Here is a 23,963-nt window from a genome sequence, read left to right on the forward strand (position 1 = left end):
GCAGATTACTGCAGTTTTTGAAACTACAGCTTGACTTCTTGTCTTTTTCTCTTTCCTGTGCAGTCCATTTATTTTTGACTGACCAACATACTCTTTGTATTTGTCCTAGTTGTTGCATTTTCTGCAAGTTTTACCTTTAAACCTGCATTGGTCTGGTGTATGTGAACCCCGACCACAACAGTAACACAATTTGTTTAGATGTTGTAATTTTGTTCATGCTCACTTTCATTCCTGACTGCAACTCAATTGCATCTCTGACTGCTGTTTCCATTGATACAGCAATTTCAACTGCTCTTTTAAATGTGAGTTGTGCTTCAATTACGAGTTGTTTTTAACTGCATTCTTGTAAGGTTCCACAAACTAAATAATGTTCTCCGTGTTTCATTAAGCCCAACACTGAACTGGCAATGCTCAGACAACTTCTTCAATGCAGTCATGAAACTGAAATGGACTCCCCTTCCTTTAGGTTCAACCTATGAAACCTAAAGCATTCCGAAATCAACAATGGTTTTGGTTCTAAATGTTCCTGCATTATGTTCATGATATCAGTAAAGCTCATTTCAGCTGGTTTGGTTGGAACAGTGAAACTTCTAAGCAAATTATCTGCTTTTTGCCCTATTGCACTCAGCAACACTGGCACTGGTTTTGAATTGGTTATTTAATTTGCTTCAAAATACTACTCAATTCATTCATTTTATATCACCCAGTTGTTTGTTGTGCAATCAAATGTGTCTGTCTCTCCAGTGTAGCCAGCCATTTCTGCTCGTTTTGTTTGCATTCATTTTATAATCACCCAGTACTCACTGCTTATGAACCCATGAATTTTGTTCATTTTTCTGTCTTTTTTGTTAAAGTCAAACGTCTCTCTCTCCATTTACAAAGAAAAAATCATGCTGTGCATCACAGGTAGGTAGTTATCTTGGGTTCATTTTAAAACTTACTCGTTCCACTGCAATGTTTTGTAAAAACATGTTTTATGTTCCTGTGCATTCGGAGTTCCCCAGAATTCTCTCAGGCAATCTGGAAAGAGGACTCTGACAAAGAAACCAAAGGCACAATGGAAAGAGTATTTATTCCTACCCAGAGATATCAGTTAGACACAATACAAAACAAAAGAAGCTACATGAAGTTGCAATGTAACAAAATTTTCTTGCATTTTGATTTTCCTGTAATAAGTACTGTTTTGGCAGACAATCACCATCAGAAATCCTAGCTTATTGGGGGTGATTGGACGCCCACAGTACCTACAGTCCTCAGCGAGTGGTCATCTTTTACCTGGTTTGGGGTTCAGTCAATGATTGGGATCAGATTTGGCTTCGGTAGCTTTCGGGTTATGTTGCCCTACGCTGCCCCCTAGTGACTCTTCGCTGGCGACTGATCAGCATTTTCCTGAGCTCAGTGTTGGCTGAGACCGCTGTCTATCAGCGGGAGATATGTTTGCAACATCGGCAGAAGCCCGTGCCGACCCTCAGCTGAGAGTAGAAGAAGCGGCGCGAGGGTCGGATTACTAGTGAGCCATTTAAAGGGCTAGGATTAAAAGAAAGATCAGAAGAGATAAGGTGCAAGTTTTGAATGTGTCTACAATCCGAAGCTAAAGGCGTCTACAAACTACAAAGAGCAGTTCCAGTTATTTACTACTCCTTTGGTATCCTTAAGAATTAACCTTCTTTAAATCTACGCAGTTTACCTTACAACCTTCAAAAGAGCTATCAAGGTAAGCGAGTGGAAACTGCAGAGCGGGACTGTTACGGCTGCTGACATTGTACACAGTTCCACTCTTGGGATTTGTTATAGAAATGAGAGTCGGCTGGATGCCCGGGTAAGTGAAAGGGAAAGGACCAACTGTTTCTCTGCTTTACTTGTGGGGTTATCTTTACACGCAGGAATCTTTCCGTTCTGCTGCTTCTGGGGCTTGTCATCATTGCTTGCTAACCCCAGGGTCGTCACTTCACTTCCACTCCAAATAACAATGCAAGAGAACGCGGGAACAATTTCTGGACTTTCAGGCGGGGACTGTTCCGCAGTATTCTGCAGGAGGAAAGGAAAATCGCCCCCAATAAGCTAGGATTTCTGATGGTGCTGGTCAATTCCCAGTGCTAATTCAGTCAGACGTCCACATATACGGACAAAAAATATATAATGTGAATATAGTACCCAAAAAAAAAGCCTCTCTTCTGTACCGGGGCAGATGAGAACCACATCAAAAGCCGACCGTCTTCGCGGGGTATAGAATTGTTTTTAATTCGCCCTCTTCGGTTTGCGCTTTACATTTAATGAACTTCATTCTAAAGTCAGCGAGTTGTTGAAAACAATTTGTAAAGGTTCACCACTGCAAGTCGGCGCTTGAAACCCCAACACGGTACAGACTTTTCCACTGAAATACTTGGTCCAATTCGTGACTCTGAACCGATTCACAGAATGCTCAGTACCCGGGTTTTACGAACAGCTTGTATGGTTAAAAAAAGAAACCTGCCTAGAGTTGGGAATAGGAAAGGATTGGTTTAAGTTTACGCAAAAGCAATTCCTTGCATTCTAATCCCAGGCATGAGCAAATCCGCAGTTGTTGGAAATCCAAGCAACACATAAAGGGTCGGATGGAGGGTCTTTTTCCAGAGATGCTGCCTGGCCTGCTGAGTTCCTCCAGCATTTTGTTACTGCATTCTAATCTGCGTCGGGAAACTGCGACCTTGTAAATATTTTGCAAAATTCGAATATGTGGGATGGTTGCTAAAAGCACTTTAGGTTAGTCTCGATCGGGGTGGTTACAAGACGTTGCCGGGCGTATGTTCTAACTTTACATATTCCTTCCAGGGATTCTGCTTCCTGCTCATTAACCATCACTGTACGTGAAGTTTGCAACAAGTACCTAGGTCGTTAGTTATAGGACTTCAGTGAGAATCACCAACTGACCAGCACCAGGTCTGTCAGGGAATTGATGTTTGGAAAGACAGGGAAACGCTAACTGTAATGTCTTGGCACCAGTGGGACTTTTGGAATATTTTCGATGTCAGTTAATTAAATTGTAGTGGAAATATTGGACTGTAAATATTCAGGTGAATTCAATGCAAATCAAAGGTGAAGTTAGAATTAGCGAGGAATAAGAACTGTTAAATTAGTTCAATGGTTTGATTATTATGGATCATCACACTTGAAGTTTAAAACAAACTGTCTTTCCTGAAGTGCAAATTTGAACCACTACTGAGGAAATGGGGTGGGTAATTCCAGGGGTTTGAGTCGGCAGTGAAGTAACAGGACGAGTTTAAAAGCTGGAATACAATAGAGGGTTAATGGCAGGATCCTGGGAATGCGACAGAACAGAGGGAAGTTGGGGTCCACGTTCATAGGTCCCCCAAAGTTGTAGGAAGGATGTGGAAACTTTAGAGAGGATGCAGAGGAGATTTACCAGGATGCTGCCTGGATCAGAAAGCATGTCTTATAGAAAACATACAGCACAATACTGTACACAATATGTACATAAAACTGGGCCAAACATGTCCCTACCTTAGAACTACCTAAACTTTACCCATAGCCCTCTATTTTTCTAAGCTCCAGGTAGCCATCCAGGGGTAAGTTAAAAGACCCTATCGTTTCCGCATCCGCCAGCAGCCCATTCCACGCATTCCATTATGATGGGTTGAGTGCAAAGGGGCTTTTCTCATTGGAGTGAAGGAGGATGAGAGGTGACTTGAAAGAGATGTACAGGATGATAAGAGGCATAGATTGAGTGGATAGCAAGAGACTATTTCCCTGCACAGAAATGGCCAATACTTGGGGGGAGGGTGCATAATTTTAAGGCGAGTGGAGAAAAGTATGGGGAGGATATCAGGAGTTAGTTCTTTACACAGAGAGTGGCGGGTGTGTGGCACACCCTGCCAGGGGTGGTGGTTGAGGCAGATACATTAGAGGCATTTAAGGAACTCTTGGACAGGCCTGTGGCTGACAGAAAAATCGAAGGCTATCTAAAAGAGAAGGGTTAGATTGATTTTAGAGTAGGTTAAAAGGTTGGCATAGCAATGTGGGCCAAAGGGCCTGTAATGTTCTATATTGAAGGGGAGCTCGGAAGGCCGTGACATTCCTCTGCACCTACTTTTATGTGATAGAGTTAATGGGCCAGCAAGGTATTATCAAAGAGTCCTTGATGAGACAATGACACACTATACAGCTGGAGAAGGGAAGGAATTTTTAAGACAGGTTAAGCATATAAGCACAATGGTGATAGTAAAGCAAAGCTTGGTGCAGGTTGGGATACTGGCAGCAGGATTCTGGATAGGTGCAGTTTTCCAGTGGGGAGAAGGTGCAAGATTGTATGGAGAGCATTAATCTGGCATCGTCTTGAGACGACAGGCAGTGTAAGCAGTCGAATGGCTGAGTGGAGAGAAAGGTACCGAGGTGAAAAGCCACCTGTACCGATGCAGTGAAGGTGGGGCCGAGGATTCAGCAAAGCATCAGGTAAGACATCAGAGCTCTGAAACATCTATGGGTGTTGAAAACACCACTTGCTGGAAATCTGAAATTAAAAAAAGAACATTCCAGAAATATTCAGCAGGCCAAGCAGCATCTATGAAAAGAGAAACAAAGAATATAAGAAAGTAGAAGCAGATGTAGGCCACTCAGCCCTTCAAGCCTGTGCTTGTATGATTATGGCTGCTCTGGTTAGGTCTGATCTCCTTTACAGTGCCAGTTGTTATAGCCCTCAGTTCCCTGAGTTAATGTTTCAGCTGAAGTCTCTTGGAAGATTTTTCACTTGAAGCAATAAATCTGCTTTCCACACATGCAGCCTGATCTGCCGAGTGTGAACAACAATTTCTGTTTTTTACTCTAAAACAATTTAATTCACCGAGATACCAGCCAGAGAACCGTATGGGATGGTTGCTGAAGGAACGAGTTCAGAACAATGAAAAGAAAATGTAGCCATGGAGACTGTAGATTCCAGAACCTAGAACAACAAACAATCCACTGGAAGAACTCAGCAGGTCAAGCAGCATCTGTGGGAGGAAAGGGACTGTCAACATTTCAGATCAGAATCAGGTTTAGTTTCACTTACATATGGTGTGTAATTTGTTGTTTTGTGTTAGCAGTACAGTGCAATACAATAAGACCACAATACATAAAAAATTATAAGTTACAATAAGAACTATAGTTTAAAAATTAACTTAAATACATAGTGTAAACTGAAGGCAAAAATCGTGAGGTAGTGTTCATGGATTGATTCATTGCCGTTTAGAAATCTGACAGCAGAGGGGAAGAAGCTGTCCCTAAAACCTTGAGTATGTGTCTGTACCTCTTTGATAGTAGCAATGAGAAGAGGACATTCCTGGGTGATAGGAGTCCCTAATGATGGATACTGCCATTTTGAGGCATTGCCTTTCGATGCCGGGGAGACTAGTGATGATGACGGAGCTGGCTGAGTTTGCAACCCTCTGCAGCTTTGCATCAGTACTATAGGGGTCCTGATGGAGGGTTTCAACCTGAAACATCAAAGTTCCTTTTCTGCCGAAGACAATGGCATTACTAACCCTAACCCTCACAAAATGCTGGTAGAACACAGCAGGCTAGGCGGCATCTATAGGGAGAAGCGCTGTCAACGTTTCGGGCCGAGACCCTTCGTCAGGTATCTTTCCTTTTGGTTAGTCCTGACGAAGGGTCTTGGCCTGAAACGTCGACAGTGCTTCTCCCTATAGATGCTGCCTGGCCTGCTGTGTTCCACCAGCATTTTGCGTGTGTTGTTGTTTGAATTTCCAGCATCTGCAGATTTCCTCGTGTTAACCTAACCCTAATGGTATTACTTAACTTTTTTTAAAAATCAAAGAAAACTAGAGCTTATCTGGGGTGGAAATTGAATGTACAGTGCTATAAAAAGTATTCACCCCCCCCCCAGAAGTTTTCATGTTTTATTGTTCACTGTGGATCACATTGTGGAATCATTGTGGACTTAATTTGATTTTTTTGACACTCATCAGCAGAAAAAGCCTCTTTGGTGTCAAAGTGAAACCAGGTCTCTGCAAAATAATCTAAATTAATTAGAAAGATAAAACACAAAATAATTGATTGCATAAGTATTCACCCCCTTTAATATGACATGCCAGATCATCCCTGATGCAGCCAATTGGTTTTAAAAGCCACATAATTAGTTAAATGGAGATCACCTGTGTGCAATCAAGTTGTTTCAATTGATTGTAGTGAAAATGCATTGTATCTGGAAGGTCAACTACTGGTGAGTTAAATCCTGGCTAAAACTACACCATGTAGACAAAAGACTATGCCAAGCAACCCCCTGAAATGGTTATTGAAAAGCACAAGTCAGGAGATGGAAACAAGAACATTTCCAAGTCACTGAATATCCCTTGGAGTACAGTTAAGTCAATTATCAAGAAATGGAAAGAATATGGCACAGCTGTAAACCTGCCTAGAACAGGTCGTCCTCAAAAACTGAGTGATTGTGCAAGAAGGGGCTGAGGGAGGGAGGCCACCAAGAGACCTATAGCATGCCGGAGGAGTTACAAGCTTAAGAGGCCGAGATGGGGGAGACCGCACATACAGCAACTGCTGCCCAGGTGTTTAACCAGTCACAGCTTTATGGGAGAGTGGTAAGGAGAAAGCCACTCCTGGGGGTGGGAGGAAACTTGTATGAAACCTTGGCTAGAGCTTGCTAGAAGTCATGTGGAGGACTGAAGTCAGCTGGAAGAAAATTCTATGGTCTGATGAAACAAAGTTTGAACTTTTAAATTTTGAACCATCAGACTAAACTCTACGTTTGGCATAAGCCAAACACTGCACAACATCAAAAACACACCATCCCTACCATGAAGCATGGTGGTGGCTGCATCATGCTGTGGGGATGCTTCACTGCAGCAGGCCCTGGAAGGCTTTTGAAGGTAGAGGGTAAAATGAATGCAGCAAAATACAGAGAAATCCTAGAGGAAAATCAGATGCAGTCTGCAAGAGAACTGCGACTTAGGAGTTTTGGATGTCCAGAGCTCTGATGTGGGACATGATGTCACATTCTCGGACAGTGGCAGCACAGGGATGAGAAGTGATGGAGGAACAACAATAGATACCAGTGTGTCAGACTCGGTTAGGTAGCCTTCGTTATGTAACTGGTTTCTTGGATGATGTTCAAACAGCAATGTGACTGAAATGAAGCTTTTTTTCACTTAAGTTTGGCACGATGCCCAGCATTTTGAATCCATAGCAAATTCAGCTACAATTAAATTCCGTGCCTTGACTGTAACTAAAGACGTCTAGAACAGATCTTTGAAATGCTGGCATGCCTAGCCGCATTCAAAGTGCATACCGCGTGGTTTATTCGCTTCTGTGCATGGCAACCAATTACTTCTGAATCAATTATTCAATTCACACACTTGAAGATGTGTCTGTGATGTTCATCCATCTGAGTGGGAAGGGTGGAACTGAGTGGAAATGGTCTGTCTGCAGTTTTTGAAAATTATGTTCATTTTCTTTCTAGTGAGGAAAAAAATGACAGTTTTTTTTTAAAGTGTTGCTTCCTCAGAATTGTTTTTTGTGGAAAATGGAAAATACTGCAGAAAGCAGTGGATACGGCCCAGCCCATCACAGGTAAAGCCCTCCCCACCATTGAGCCCATCTACATGGAGTGATGTCGCAGGAAAGCAGCATCCAACATCAGAGACCCCCAGCATGCAGATCCCACTCTTCTCTTGCACCTGCCTGCAGGAAGAAGGTACAGGAGCCTCAGGACTCATCCCACCAGGTGCAGGAACAGTTACTACCCCTCAACCATCGGGCCCTTGAACCAGAGGAGATAACCACTCAATTACACTTGCCCTATAGCTGAACTCTCACAAACTATGGACTCACTCTCAAGGGCTCTTTGTTGTGTGTGTACAACTACATATCAATTAAATAAAGGCACACACACAGAGGTGGCTTTAACTGGTGTATTCACATTGTAGTGAGAGAGAGATCAATGTGCATGCGTAGAGTTATCAGTGAATAATCAGTTCTAAGGAGGGTCATTGCACTAAAAGAAATAGATCCATACATTACACTTCCTCCCCTTTTAGCTTAACATACCATAAAATGGTCTATGTCACAAAATGTTCAATTTCCCTTTAACAAACCAAACTCAAATAAATATGTTTCCACAATAACAATCCATAACTAACTTCACTACACTAAAGATCCAGTCTTTTGGGTGGCGCTTTGATTCTTTCAGGATAGTGCCTTTGGACCTGTGGAGTGGCACCAGGTTTGGCCGGTGGCTTATCAAAGACAACTTTCTCTGTTGCAGGTGTCATGTTGCTGTTTGTGACATAATCGTCACTGGGGTAAGTCCGGCGGCTGCAATGTGTCCACCTTGTTGAATGCAGTTGATTCAGGTGTGACCTTCAGCATAGTGTCCAGTATCTGCTCCACATAACCTCTCCATGTACGATCTCCAACATCCACTGTGTATATCAGTGCCCCAGTTCTTGTATCTATCCTACCAGGTGTCCACTTGTCTTCTCAGTAATCACATGCTAGGACTTCCCGACCAACCTGAAAGTTCCTTGTTGATTTACTTGTTAACTGGCTGAACTGTTTATTCTGCACTTCCCTCCAGAGGTCTGGTTTCAGGAGATCTCAGATTCCTGCTCATGAACAGCTTTGCAGGTGCTTGATTTCTTGTCACATGAACAGAGTTCTGATGCACAAAAGGGGGTTTGTCCACCTTGTGCTGTAGAGAAATGTCCCCCTGGTCCATCCCTTTAATGGACTTCTTGAAGGTTTGGATAAACCTTTCAGCTAACCCATTCATTGCTGGTAGTGAGGAGCTGATTTGAAATGTTTGATGCCATTTTTCTTCATGAATGTTCTGCATTGTGATCCGTTGTCACTCACAATTTGTTCAGGTATGCCATTCCTGTGGAAGACAGCCCTTATAATGCAAACAGTCTTTGCTGAGGTATTACCTCAGGCCGGTTTGAATGAGCATCCACAGCAGTCGGAAACATGGAGTCCATGAATGGCCCAGCAAAGTCAATATGTACTCATTGCCGTGGTGATGACGGTCACTCCCATGGGTGTAATGGTACCTGTGGGATTGTATTTTGAACTTTTTGGCATCCCAAACAGCTTTTGGATCAAGTCTTCAATCTGACTATTCCCAGCCACCACACATGGCTCCGGGCGAGACTCTTCATCTCGACTGTACCCAGGTGTCCTTCAGGCAGATTCCCTAACACCATGCTGCGCAGTTTAGAGGGAAACACAACACGAGATCCACACATCAGCTTTCTTTGACATACAAACAGTTGTTCTCATCCTTGCATGGTGATGTCATAGACTTCTGACAATGTCAGTTCAATCCTTGTTTCTCTTTGTGTTTCAGAATTTGTTACCAGCAACTTGTCCACCAATGCGGTGTGGAACACTTCTGCTGGGTCACAGTATGAAGACTTTTCTTCTTCAGTTGTCAATAGTGGAAGATGTGCCAAGCTGTCAGTGTTGCTGTGTTGTTTGGTACACTTGAATTCTATGTCATAAGAGTGGGCTTCTTAGGAAAAAATACCAATGTTGCAACCGGGTAGCGGACAGCACTGGGATTGAAAGTGGAAAAAAGGGGCTGGTGATCTGTCACTAGTATAAACTTTTGTCTGTAGAGGGAATGGTGGAACTTCTTTATTCCCACTATTAGTCTTGGTTGATCTGTGTGTTGTTGCATTCCACACTCATCAGTGATCTTGAGGGGAATACGACTGGGCATTCAGATCCATCTTACATAATGTGTGACAAAATAGCTCCAATGCCATAGGGGACGCATCACATACCAGTTTTTTGGGTAAGGAGGGTCATAATGGGTGAGCAGTTCATCTCTTTGTTTCCTTGAATGCTCTTTTACATCTTTCTGACCATCCCACTTTGACCCTGTATTCAACAGTGAGTTCAATGGGTGCAGCACTGTAGCAAAGTCCGGGAGAAACTGGCGGTAGTAGTTTACATGGCCCAAGTATGACCTCAGTTGTGATACATTTTCCTGTTCGGGTGCCTGCAGCACTGCTTCAATCTTCACTTGTGACTTAAGTGAAGATTGAATGCTTGTCAATGACATGTCCACAATATGAGATTTTCATTCTTGAAAAACTCACATTTCTCTCTCTTTGCACACAGACTATACTCACCCAGCCTGGTAAGCACTTTACCAAGGTTCTGGAGGTGCTCCTCATCATTCTTGCCAGTCACTATGATGTCATCAAGGTAACATTGTGTTCCTGGGATATCTTAGAGCACTTGGTCCATTGCTCTGTCAAATTACTGGAGCTGATACAATGCCAAAGATGAGATGATTACACCCTTGTGAGTGTTGATTGTGAGGAACTTCCTGCTTGTCTCCTCAATCTCCATTTGTAGATAGGTTTGTTTAAAAGTCAATCTTTGAAAGCCTCTCCCTGTCTGCCAAAGATCCAAAGAATGTCTTCTATTCGTGACGGGGGATACTGCACAGTACACAGCACAAGGTTTTTGCTCACTTTAAAGTCTCTGCATATGCAAACAGCTCCAGTGTTCCCTTTCTTGATCACCAGGTCAATGGGTTTGGCCTAATTGCTCCATTCAGTCTTGGAGAGATTGCCAGATGCCTCCTAGCTCTGCAGTTCAGCATCTGCTTTAGCATGTAGTGTGTAAGGCACTGGTCACGCTTTATGGCATCCTGGCGTTGCTGCTTCATCCAGTTCAATTCTGGTCTTCATGCCTTTGAGTTTATCAACCCCCTTCTCAAACCCCTTCTCATTAGCATTAAGCAGCAGTGCCAGTCTCTGGTTAGTGCTACCATATGGGCTGCAGTTGGCGGTTGATGCCAGACTGGGAGCTTTGATTGTGTGCAAGTCTAGTCAGATTTTTCTGAACCATTCATGTCCGAAAAGTGCTGGCCCTCCACTTTTTAACACATAAAACTCTAACTGCTGTGTTTTGCTTCCATATGTCACAATTATTTTCAGTTTGCCTTTGGGAGACACTTTTTCACCAGTGTAGGTCTTTAGCATCACTGAGGTCTTTTCTAATGGTATCCTAGAAAACAGACTGTTGTAGTCAGCCTCTGGAATTATAGACAAAGCTGACCCTGTATTGAGCTCCATTTTCGTTTTTCCTCCAGACACATCTATTGTGATCCAGATGATGTTGCGCTCTGCTTCAGTAATGCTATACAGTTCTAGGCATGACAGCTCACCTTTCTCAGACTCTGTGTTGTCCGATTCAGCTTCGTATTCATTCATTTTATGGATTTACCTAGGTTTGTGTTTGGAACTTTTCACTCTCTTTTTATTTTCTCTTTGGTTAATGATTCTGATCAGACTTGCACACTCTCTCTGCGGCCTTGTCCATAAATGCCCATTCTAAGCTTAGGTCTCTTTCTGACAGTAGCACCTTCTGAGTGCTTTGACTTTGCATACCACATACAAGCCTGTACATTAATGCATCAGAAAGTCCATCTCTAAAGTCACAGTATTGGGAAAGTTTGCACAGTCCAGCGAAATATCCACAGTGCAAGCACGTGGACGTCAGCCAGTTAGAACAATGAGAAGAGTTTAAAAGGAGACAGCTTTATAGAACAGGTATCAGAGGACTAGACAACGGAGTAGGAGTGGTTTGGTTCCATGGGGCTTAGGCACTAGCGAGTCGAGGCAAGGTAGGATGCCTGTGTAGAATACAGACAGGAAGTATGTGTGTGAGACCGGTGTTCTGTGCTTGGTGTCAGATGTGGGAAATCTTGGAGACTCCCAGCCTCCCAGATGGCCACATCTGCACCAGGTGCGTTGAGCTGCAGCTCCTTAGGGACCGTGTTAGGGAACTGGAGGTGCAGCTCGATGACGTTCGTCTGGTCAGGGACAGTGAGGAGGTGATAGATAGGAGCTATAGGCAGGTAGTCACACCGGGGCCTTGGGAGACAAATAAGTAGGTAACAGTCAGGAGAGGGAAGGGCAATGTCAGATACTAGAGAGTACCCTTGTGGCTGTCCCCCTTAACAATGAGTACTCCTGTTTGAGTATTGTTGACAGACAGACAGACATACTTTATTGATCCCGAGGGAAATTGGCCTGCCTGGGGAAAGTAACAGAGTCTGGCCCTGTGGCTCAGAAGGATAGGGAAAGGAAGAGGATGGTAGTAGTGAAAGGGGACTCTATAGTGAGGGGGTCAGATAGGCGATTCTGTGGATGCAGGAAAGAAACATGGATGGTAGTATACCTCCCAGATGCCTGGGTCTGGAATGTTGCTGATCATGTCCACAATATCCTTCAGTGGGAAGGAGAACAGCCAGAGGTATTGGTACCAATAGTACATATTGGTACCAACGACATAGGTAGGAAAAGGGAGGAGGTCCTGAAAGCAGATTACAGGGAGCTAGGAAGGAAGTTGAGAAGTAGGACCACAAAAGTAGTAATCTTGGAATTACTACCTCTGCCATGTGTCAGTGAGTATAGGAATAGAATGAGGTGGAGATAAATGTGTGGCTGAGGGATTGGAGCAGGGGGCCAGGATTCAGATTTCTGGATCATTGGGACCTCTTTTGGGGCAGGTGTGACCTGTACAAAAAGGACAGGTTGCACTTGAATCCCAGGGGACCAATATCCTGGTGGGGAGATTTGCTAAGGTTACTGGGGAGAGTTTAAACTAGAATTGCTGGGGGGTTGGAACTGAATTGAAGAGATGGAGGTCGAGGTGGTTGGCTCACAAATAGAGAAAGCTTGGAGATAGCGTGTGAGGGAGGATAGGATAGGGAAGGGATGCGTTCAGACCAATGGTTTGAGATGTGTCTATTTTAATGCAAGAAGTATTATGAACAAAGCAGATGAACTTGGAGTGTGGATCAGTACATGGAGCTATGAAGTTGTGGCCATTACAGAGACTTGGATGGCTCAGGGGCAGGAATGGTTACTTTGTGTGCCAGGTTTTAGATGTTTCAGAAAGGACAGGGAGGGAGGCAAAAGAGGTGGGGGCATGGCACTGTTGATTAGAGATAGTGTCACGGCTGCAGAAAAGGAGGAAGTCATGGAGGGATTGTCTACAGAGTCTCTGTGGGTGGAAGTTAGGAATAGGAAGGGGTCAATAACTCGACTGGGTGTTTTTTATAGACCACCCAATAGTAACAGGGACATCGAGGAGCAGATAGGGAGACAGATTTTTGAAACGTGTAATAATAACAGGGTTGTCGTGGTGGGAGATCTTAATTTCCCAAATATTGATTGGCATCTTCCTAGAGCAAGGGGTTTAGATGGGGTGGAGTTTGTTAGGTGTGTTCAGGAAGGTTTCTTGACACTATGTAGATAAGCCTACAAGAGGAGAGACTGTACTTGATCTGGTATTGGGAAATGAACTTGGTCAGGTGTCAGATCTCTCAGTGGGAGAGCATTTTGGAGATTCTATCTCCTTTACCATAGCATTGGAGAGGGGTAGGAACAAACAAGTTAGGAAAGCATTTAATTGGAGTAAGGGCTATCAGATGAGACTGTCAGGCAGGAACTTGGAAGCATAAATTGGGAACAGATGTTTTCAGGGAAATGTACAGAAGACGTGGTAATTGTTCAAGGAATATTTCCGTGGGCTTCTGTATAGGTACGTTCCAGTGAGACAGGGAAAGGATGGTAGGGTACAGGAACCGTGGTGTATACAGGCTGTTGTAAATATAGTCAAGAAGAAGAGCTTACAAAAGGTTCAAAAACTAGGTAATGATAGTGATCTAGAAGATTATAAGGCTAGCAGGAAGGAGCTTAAGAATAAAATTAAGAGCACCAAAAGAGGCCATGAGAAGGCCTTGATGGACAGGATTAAGGAAAACCCCAAGGCATATTACATGTTTGTGTCGAGCAAGAGGATAAGACATGAGAGAATAGGACAAATCAAATGTGACAGTGGAAAAGTGTGTGTGGAACCAAAGGAGATAGCAGAGGTACTTAATGAATGCTTTGCTTCAGTATTCACTACGGAAAAGTATCTTGGCGATTGTAGGGATGACTTACAGTGGAATAAAAAGCTTGAACATGTAGATATTACAAAAGAGGATGTGCTGGAGGTTTTGGAAAGCATCAAGTTAGATAAGTCACCAGGAACGGACGAGATGTACCCCAGGCTTCTGTGAGAAGCAAGAGAGGAGATTGCTGAGCCTCTGGCGATGATCTTTGCATCATCAATGGAGATGGGAGAGGTTCCGGAGGATTGGAGGGTTGCAGATGTTGTTCCTTTATTCAAGAAAGGGAGTAGAGATAGCCCAGGAAATCATTGACCAGTGAGTCTTCAGTGGTTGGTAAGTTGATGGAGAAGATCCTGAGAGGCAGGATGTATGAACATTTGGAGAGGCATAATATGATTAGGAGTAGTCAACATGGCTTTGTCAAAGGCAGGTCATGCCTTACGTGCCTGATTGAATTTTTTGAGGATGTGACTAAACACATTGATGAAGGTAGAGCAGTAGATGTAGTATATATGGATTTCAGCAAGGCATTTGATAAGGTACCCCATGCAAGGCTTATTGAGAAAGTAAGCAGGCATGGGATTCAAGGGGACATTGCTTTGTGGATCCAGAACTGGCTTGCCCACAGAAGGCAAAGAATGGTTCTAAATGTCATATTCTACATGGAGTCAGTGACCAGTGGTGTGCCTCTGGGATCTGTTCTGGGACCCCTTCTCTTCATGAATTTTATAAATGACCTGGATGAGGAAGTGGAGGGATGAGTTAGTAAATTTGCTGATGACACAAAGGTTGGGGGTGTTGTGGATAGTGTGGATAGATACTCAAACCACCCCATATGGCATCAACAATCATTCCACAGTCAAAGTCACTTACATCACATTTCTTCCCCATTCAGATGTCTAGTCTGAACAACAACTAAACCTCTTGATCATGTCTGCATGCTTTTATGCATTAGAATCGGGTTTAATATCACTAGCATATGTCGTGAAATTTGTTAACTTTGTAGCAACAGTACAATATAATTTGTGATAATATAATAACTGAATTACAGTAAGTGTGTGTGTATATATATATTTATACATTCATCTATCTTTATTTATTTATCAAATGGTTAAGTAAAGTAAGTAGTGCAAATGCAGAAATAAAAACTGTAAGGTAATGTTCAAGGTTCAATGTCTGTTTAGGAATCAGATGGCAGAGGGGAGGAAGCTGTTCCTGAATCGCTGAGTGTGTGCCTTCAGGCCTCTGTACCTCCTTGCTGATGGTAACAGTGAGAAGAGGGCATGTCCTGGGCGATGGGGTCCTTAATGATGGATGCTGCCTTTTTGAGACACCGCTCCTTGAAGATGTCTTGGATACTACAATTGTGTACAAATACTACAAATCAATTGTGATGAGGCATCCCACTACCACACGCTCTTTTAGGAAGTGGACTCCTGAAGCTGAACAGGCCCTGAGAGACTGCTTCGGTACTACTAACTGGGATGTACTGCAAGGGGGGCTCTGTGGGGGCGTTGAGGAGGTCACTGAATGCACAACGGACTATATTAACTTTTGTGTGGATGCAGTTGTCCCTGTTAGAACTGTTCGCTGCTATCCCAATAATAAGCCCTGGATCACTAGTCACATCAAAGGCCTCCTAAACCAGAAGAAGAGGGCCTTTAAAGATGGTGATCGGATGGAGCTTAAAAGAGTTCAGAAGGAACTCAGAGTACAGATGAGGGGGGCAAAGGAGCAGTATAGGAGGAAGCTAGAACTAAAGCTGCAGAAAAAAAGCATGAAGGAGGTGTGGGATGGGATGAAGATCATCACTGGATGCGGTGCAAAGCGGAGGGCGAACATAAGTGGAGATGTGGAGAAAGCGAACCAGCTGAACAACTTCTTCAACAGGTTCGACAGCTCAATCTCATCCTCACCGCAGAAATCCACACCAGGCTTACTTCCCTCACAGGAAAATAGCCAATCACAGGAGACCTTGCCCACGCCCAGGATTACAGCTGCACAGGTGGAAGGTCAACTGAGGAAGATCTGTACCAGCAAGGCGGCTGGACCGGATGGAGTTTCCCCACGATTACTGAGGGCCTGTGCTACTGAGCTGGGAGAACCACTACAGCGCATCTTCAACATGAGCCTGGAGCAGAGAAGAGTACCCAGACAGTGGAAGACGTCCTGTATTGTCCCGGTACCGAAGAAACCACAACCAAAGGAGTTGAATGACTTCAGACCTGTTGCCTTGACGTCGCACGTGATGAAGACCATGGAGCGGCTGATAATACAGAATCTGAGGCCACAAACCAGGCACGCCCAGGATCCTCTTCAGTTTGCGTATAAGGAGAAGGTGGGAGTGGAGGATGCTATCACGTATTTGCTGCACAAATCACTCTCTCACCTAGAGGGGGTCAGTTGTGCTGTGAGGATTACATTCCTTGACTTCTCTAGTGCCTTTAACACCATCCAGCCCAAGATCTTAAGGCACAAACTAACGGAGATGGGAGTAGACTCTCACATGGTGGATTGGATAGTGGACTACTTGACAGATAGACCTCAGTATGTGCGGTTGGGAGACTGTAGGTCTGACACGGTGGTCAGCAGCACAGGGGCGCCACAGGAAACCGTACTCTCTCCGGTCCTGTTCACCCTGTACACATCAGACTTCCAATATAACTCAGAGTCCTGCCATGTGCAGAAGTTCGCTGATGACACGGCCATAGTGGGGTGTGTCAGGAATGGACAGGAGGAGGAGTATAGGAAACTGATACAGGACTTTGTGATATGGTGCAACTCAAACTACCTGCGTCTCAATATCACCAAGACCAAGGAGATGGTGGTGGACTTTAGGAGATCTAGGCCCCATATGGAGCCAGTGATCATTAATGGAGAACGTGTGGAGCAGGTTAAGACCTACAAGTATCTGGGAGTACAGTTAGACGAGAAGCTTGACTGGACTGCCAACACAGATGCCTTGTGCAGGAAGGCACAGAGTCGAATGTACTTCCTAAGAAGGTTGGCGTCATTCAATGTCTGTAGTGAGATGCTGAAGATGTTCTATAGGTCAGTTGTGGAGAGCGCCCTCTTCTTTGTGGTGGTGTGTTGGGGAGGAAGCATTAAGAAGAGGGATGCCTCACGTCTTAATAAGCTGGTAAGGAAGGCGGGCTCTGTCGTGGGCAAAGTACTGGAGAGTTTAACATCGGTAGCTGAGCGAAGGGCGCTGAGTAGGCTACGGTCAATTATGGATAACTCTGAACATCCTCTACATAGCACCATCCAGAGACAGAGAAGCAGTTTCAGTGACAGGTTACTATCGATGCAATGCTCCTCAGACAGGATGAAGAGGTCAATACTCCCCAATGCCATTAGGCTTTACAATTCTACCTCCAGGACTTAAGAACTTTTTAAAAGCTATTAATGCTTTTTGAGACGGTGATTTAGATGCATATCATATTTTTTTTACTGAGTTAAGTATTGTATGTAATTAGTTTTGCTACAACAAGTGTATGGGACATTGGAAAAAAAAAGTTGAATTTCCCCATGGGGATGAATAAAGTATCTATCTATCTATCTATCTATCTATCTACAGAAGCTAGTACCTGTGACAGAGCTGACTAATTTTGTCACTTCCTGCAGCTTACTTCAATCCTATGCAGTTTCCCTCCCCCCCACCCCATTCCATACTAGACAGTGATGCAGCCTATCAGAATGCTCTCCAAGGCACATCTATAGAAAAATTTGAGTATTTTAGGTGACATTACCAATCTCTTCAAACTCCTAATGAAATATAGCTGCTGTCTTTCCTTTTTATAGTTGCATCAATATGTCGGACCAGGTTAGGTCCTCTGAGATGTTAACACCCAGGAACTTAAAATTGCCCACCCTCTCCACCCCTGATCTCTCTATAAAGACTGGTGTGTATTCCTTCATCTTACCCTTCCTGAAGTCCACAATCAGCTCTTTGGTCTTAATGACATTGAGCGTGAGGTTGTTGCTGAAACACCACTTGACTAGCTGGTATATTGCACTCCTGTATGCCCTCTCATCACCATCTGAGATTCTGCCAACAATGGCTGTTTGAGTTATTGCCACATGATTGATTGTATTAACGATCATGTGTACAGGTGTACCTAATAAAGTGGCCACTGAGTGTAATTCTCAGTCATAGGGAGTTGGGTCTTCAACCCTGAAATAGGAGATTTGCAGTTCAAAGTAAGAATGATAGAAAATACTGAAAACAATAACATGAAATTAAATGTTTCTGAGTCAAGAATACTAGCACTAATTTAATTAATATCAATATGTTTAGAATATATTTGTAGAATTAATGTTTTAAACTGTCATTTTTTTCCAGAAACATCTTTGTTTTAAAGAAACACCGTGGACTAGCAAAGGTCTGGGAAAATGTCAGCCGGTGTGGAAAAGGCTTGTCATCGATGCATTTCAAAAATTGCCAGCAATGGTAAGCATGAAATATTTATCTTTATTGGTTATAATAAAACAATTAGAAATATTACATATTCCTTAAAATGATTATCGCCAGAGCCTGCCTTCGGGAATACCTCACACTTGGGCTATCTCTACAGCATAATCCTGATTTCCACTACTGGATACAGGTTATAGTTAATGGTAGAAACAGGATAAACAATCCTGCTAAAATATGCTTTAGGATTCTAAACAAGTTCTGGTGGAACTGGATATGGAAGTACATTGGATCACTAGGATTCAGACGTGACAGACAGTTAAGGAGCAGTATTAACTTTCATACTTATTATTTATCCTTACAACAGTCTGAGTAATTTTGAGTCCAACTTGATCTGGTAATATGACCTTAAATAATCACTTCTAATGGACTCAAGATGATAGCAGTCCATTAGTAAGTGGTGCATAATTTTAGAAGGCCATTGGAGGTTTATTTGAAGACCAATTACCAGTCTCCAATAAGACTACAGTGGGGCAGAAGCAAAGCATCATGTGCAGGTTGGGTTTTAGGATGAAAACTATTGCTCATGTTTCACAAACATTAGGCACACCTCCGGTACCTAACAAAATAGCCACTGAGTGTATGTTTCTGGTCTTCTGCCACTGTAGCCCATCCACCTCAAGGATCGGAGATGTTCGTCAGCACACTACTGCTGTGACGTGTGGTTATTGCAGTTACTGTCACCCTCCTGTCAGCTTCAACCTGTCTGGCCATTCTCCTCTGACCTCTCTCATTAACAAGGGTTTTTACTCACAGAACTGGAACTCACTGCATGTGTTTTGTTTCTCACACCTTTCTCTGTAAACTATAAAGGCTGGTGTATGTGAAAACCCCAGGAGATTAGCAGTTTCTGAGATACTCAAACCACCCTGTCTGGCACCAACAATCATTCCACAGTCAAAGTCACTTAGGTCATATTTCTTACCCATTCTGATATTTGGTCTGAACAACAACTGAACCTCTGGACCAGGTCTGCATGCTTTCATGCCACAAGACTGGCTGATTAGATATATTTGCATTAATGAGCATGTGTACAGGTGTACCTAATAAAGTGGCCACTGAGTGTATTTGCTTAGAGTTGATCATTAGGGAAATTCACAGGGAACTTCATTAAAAACTACGTGAAGACAACAACATGAAAACCAACTACAAGTAGCATCATGAAGCAATTTTATGTCACTGGCTGGTTAAATACACTTAATGTGCTTTACAGATTGTAGGAAGGTTGTATATCGGTGAGGGAAGAGGTCCGGAATACAAGGACATCTTTTTAGAACGGAGAAGAGGAGCAATTTCTTTAGCCAGAGGGTGGTGAATCTGTGGGAATCATTGCCACAAATGGCTGCAGAGGCCAAGTCAGTGGGTATACTTAAAGATGAGGTTGATAAGGTCTTGATTAGTCAGGATGTCAAAGGTTAGGAAGAGAAGGGAGGAAAATGGGGTTTAGAGGATTAATAAATCAGCCATGATGGGATGGTGGAGCAGACTCGATGGGCCAAATGGTGTAATTCCGTTCCTGTGTGTTATAGTTTTAGAGATTATATTCTGCATGGACGAGGATTCTTTACTGATGTTGGCCATAGTACATCAGACATTAATGTACACTGCAGCAGAATAAAACTCGATCATAGGATAATGAGAAAATAGATCACATAGATTAAAAAAATGCTTGGTAACCATGGAAATAAATGGTTTGGATACATAGGAAACCTATTGTCAGTTGCTCGCTTACTGAAAGCAGGATGAAATAGAAAGGTGAGGGGTCTGTCAGGAGGGAGGACGCTTTCTGGTTTTGTGCAGGTGCACACATAATGTGGAGAATAAAACGAAAAGCCTGGAAAAGGGAATGTTTAGAAGCTGGTTGAGACAGTGGTTTTAAACATCAAAATTGTGCCAGATTAAATGTGTACATTCAGAAAGAAATGTCTATCAACCTGATAGATATTGAAAATGGTTTCTATTCTAAATTTGTGTTCTGAAGTTACCTCCAGTTTTAATTTGTAAGAGTGCAACAGCATATTTGATTGCGGTGCTGTTCAAATCAGAGGCGATTTTTAGACCTTACCCACCTGGTGGGAGCTGAATGAGCAGGGAGTTAAAATTGGTAAAGTGATGTACCTAGGAATGCCCCATCGTGAATAAAATCATTTAATGTGCTCTTCTGAGCAGATAGCAGAGACACCTGTCTGAAGCTGGTATGGCCATGCCTTACATATGCAGAGCTGGCCCAGGGTAGATTTGTCAATCATGTTAGGCTCAACAAACTCTAACCTAGGTTTATTAATGACCCAATTATCTTCTTTATGGTAGAAGGAAATCTTCAGAACTTTAATATTCAGCTGTCATCTTTCTACTGATTTCAAGAACTCTTTTAATATCAATAGAGGAATCACTAAGAAATGCGATGTTACAGCAGATGCCAATGACATAAAAAGAGTTTTATCCATTCCTTCAGTATCTAGAATACATTACAGTAAATCCATAAACAACATTGAAATTGATGGTGAATCATTGATCACCATGTTTGACTCTTTATTTAATAACGTTTCATCGATTGCCTCTTTCCTTCAATAGTGGTGAATGTATTAGAATATATGTCCCTAAAATGCCAAATCTCAATACTGTTAATATTTTGACAGATAACTTGCAACCAACATGATCGAAGGAAACAATGCAAAACTCCATCCGAGTACCTTTAATGATATTCTGTAAAGTAGTTCTGCATTCTCATTGCAGTCAAAGATCACAGTAATAAAAACTCCTTTGGGATTCAGTCTATGACCACAATCAAACCTTTGCAAGGAATTCCATTAAAATGTCTATCTAATCAGTGAGAGTCTCATCTTTTGTGTACTATCCAATTTAAAGGGATCTTTTTCTTTTGTTATGAAAACAGTTCAACTGTATTTAATCTAATTGACAAAACCCCTGATTTTCAGCCGTGACGTGTAAGTTCTGCCTATTGTACTATATCTGTCCTTTCATGTTCTCTGAAGTAAATATATCAGGGCTGGAACCTGTGTCTTTCTTAAGACTATTAGGGCGTCCTTCACCTCTGTACTTGCAAATGACAAGAACAAGCTTTGACACTTCATTTGTTCAGTACAATGAATAACTAACTGGTAATTGCCTTCCGTAAATGCTGTGGGGCCCACTGAGCTCCTCCAGCTTCATGATACTAGGTTCTAGTATCGGGGGAAGGATGCAGTTGGACAGAGGTTTGAGAAGATGGTGGTTAAATTGTAGAGAGAACAGGAGTAGATGTGGTAGCTCAAAAATAGGGTAGTGTAACTAGTTGATTGGCTGTGTTTGGGAAAAATATTATGTTAGAGAAAGGTTGTAACATTTTCTCCCTTATTGAAACCTGATTCTTAAGAATGTATTTTCTGGACAAATTTGATGGATGTTGAATATATGAAGCAGACTTTACTAACCTTGATTTCCTGGATGTTTTATTTCTAAATAATAACACCATAAAGTTTTTCATCTCTTTTCTATCTGCATCTACAGCTTGCTTTATCTTTGGTCTACTTGCTTTCCTTGCTCTACCTCTGTCAATGGCTTTTGTGGGTAAGGAACTTTATTTCTTTGGGCATTGTATTAGAATAAATAAAGTGTATTCTGTATTTTATGATGTTCGCTTTATTATGTAAGCTTCAGTCTTATTATTAAACTGAAATTGTTAGCATTTTGATTTAAATGAACCTGCAATGTACCTGCCAGCAATTCAAACCTGCAGTTAATCAGTTTCAGTTTGTCAAGGTTTTAATTCCCTGTTTTAATTAAGTACAGAGTATCAGGGAATCAGGATGAAGGGATGGGCATGTGAGAGAGAATGGGTACAAGGCACTGAGTGGGGGAATAGAAATACTCAGAGAGCTGTCTTGGACTTGATGGGCCGAATACCCTGAGAAATTTGAAATAGATGAGCAATGATTGTGTCTCCAAGTATGTATCTTTGTGGAGAAATAGTTTTGATCTGCTTGGGTATACAGTACAACAGTGGCATGAAAATGCTTTGATCTGCTTCCTGGGTGATATTTTTAGTCAGAGAATTGGGGTTAATGCAGCTTCCTGAGCTACCAGCAGGAAGGAAATGTAAAATAAGGAATTTTTATATGAAAGCAGTAACAGAAGTACTTCCACATGAGTGCAACCATAGTTAGGGCTTTCTGTCAATGTTATTCCTGGATGCCTGGCCTTGTATTTTAAGAAATCATCATGTAATAGGCAAATACATTGCAGATTAGGTGTTCACATTAAATGTTAGTGGGAAAATGTTTAGTTTTTTAATTTATGAAGCTTAGGGTAGCATGAAATGGATTTCCTTACCCTGATTTGAGCATCACTGAGGATGACTACACTTTTGTGAAGGAATCCCAATCAAACTTCCTGAATGGGTGGGTGGGCTCCCCTGGCAGTTGAATGGAAAGCTGCTAACAGTTTTGGGGAAATTATATAAAATCATCATCATCATCATTATGTGCCATGTCGTATGACATGGGCGATCACGGCCATGACTGTGATTATTCTTGACAAACTTTTCTACAGAAGTTGTGTGCCATTGCCTTCTTCTGAGCAGGGTCTTTACAAGATATGTGTCTCCAGCCATTATCAACACTCTTCAGAGATTGTCTGCCTGGCGTCAGTGGTCGCATAACCAGGATTTGTGACATGCACCAGCTGCTCATACGACCACCCACCACCTGCTCCCATGGCTTTACATGTCCCTAACTGGGGGGCTCCACAGATGCTACACCTTGTCCAAGTGTGACCTGCAGGCTCACGGAGGGAAAGAGCGCCTTACACCTCCTTTGTGTATTTCCACCCCGCCACCTTATAAACGGAATCTTATTGATACAAATTGTTTTAGTGATCAAGAACTTCTTGTCTTTCACGAATTCAATTTCAAGCAAAAGACCATGAAAATGACAGTAGGTGGCAGTGGGGTCTTATTTCATCTGTCTGTGGAGGTTGTGGCTTTACCTCAATAATTTTATATATCTTTGAGATGCTTCTTTCTAAAATATATCTTATTTGGACATTATGTTTGCCTGCTCTACACTTACTCTGCAGCTGTTACACTTTATTCTGCATTCTATTATTGTTTTACCTTGTACAACCTGAGGACAAGGGAAAAGAATGAATAGTCTGTAAGACTAGTATGCAAGACAAGCTTTTCACTGTATCTAGGCACATGTGACAATAACAAACCAATTTCAGTTCTAGAATCAGAATCACTGACATATGTCATGAAACTAGTTGGTTTTTGGCAGCAGTACAGGGTAAAAACATACTATACATTACAAAAAGAACTATATATTAAATTAAATAAGCAAGCAGTGAAAAGAACAAGCGATACGAACGAGGTAGTGTTCATGGGTTCATTGACTGTTCAGAACTCTGACGGTAAAGGGTAGAAGCTGTTCCTAAAATGCTGAGTGTGTGTCTTCAGGCTCCCCTGCCTCCTCCCTGATGGGGGTAATGGACGGGATGCTTAAACAATCGATGCTGTATTTTTGAGGCATTTCCTTTTCGAGATGTCCCTGATGGCAGGAGGCTACACAT

General features: G+C 42.6%; 1 protein-coding gene across 2 annotated transcripts in view; it reads left to right on the forward strand.

Annotated features, from left to right (window-relative positions):
- The first annotated feature begins 1,412 nt into the window (after positions 1-1,412).
- Positions 1,413-23,963, forward strand: part of LOC140726948 (transmembrane protein 272-like) — a 35,423-nt gene continuing 12,872 nt past the window's right edge. Inside the window, exons 1-3 of one of the 2 annotated variants that reach the window (XM_073043992.1) lie at positions 1,413-1,714; positions 18,267-18,374; positions 21,906-21,965. In XM_073043992.1, coding sequence (XP_072900093.1) covers positions 18,317-18,374; positions 21,906-21,965 — 118 coding nt within the window. In that variant the 5' untranslated portion in view covers positions 1,413-1,714; positions 18,267-18,316. The remainder of the gene's footprint in view (positions 1,715-18,266; positions 18,375-21,905; positions 21,966-23,963) is intronic. The other variant, XM_073043993.1, reaches the window with a different exon arrangement.

Source organism: Hemitrygon akajei, chromosome 4 (genome assembly GCF_048418815.1).
Source record: "Hemitrygon akajei chromosome 4, sHemAka1.3, whole genome shotgun sequence".
In the NCBI taxonomy this organism is placed as follows: domain Eukaryota; kingdom Metazoa; phylum Chordata; class Chondrichthyes; order Myliobatiformes; family Dasyatidae; genus Hemitrygon; species Hemitrygon akajei.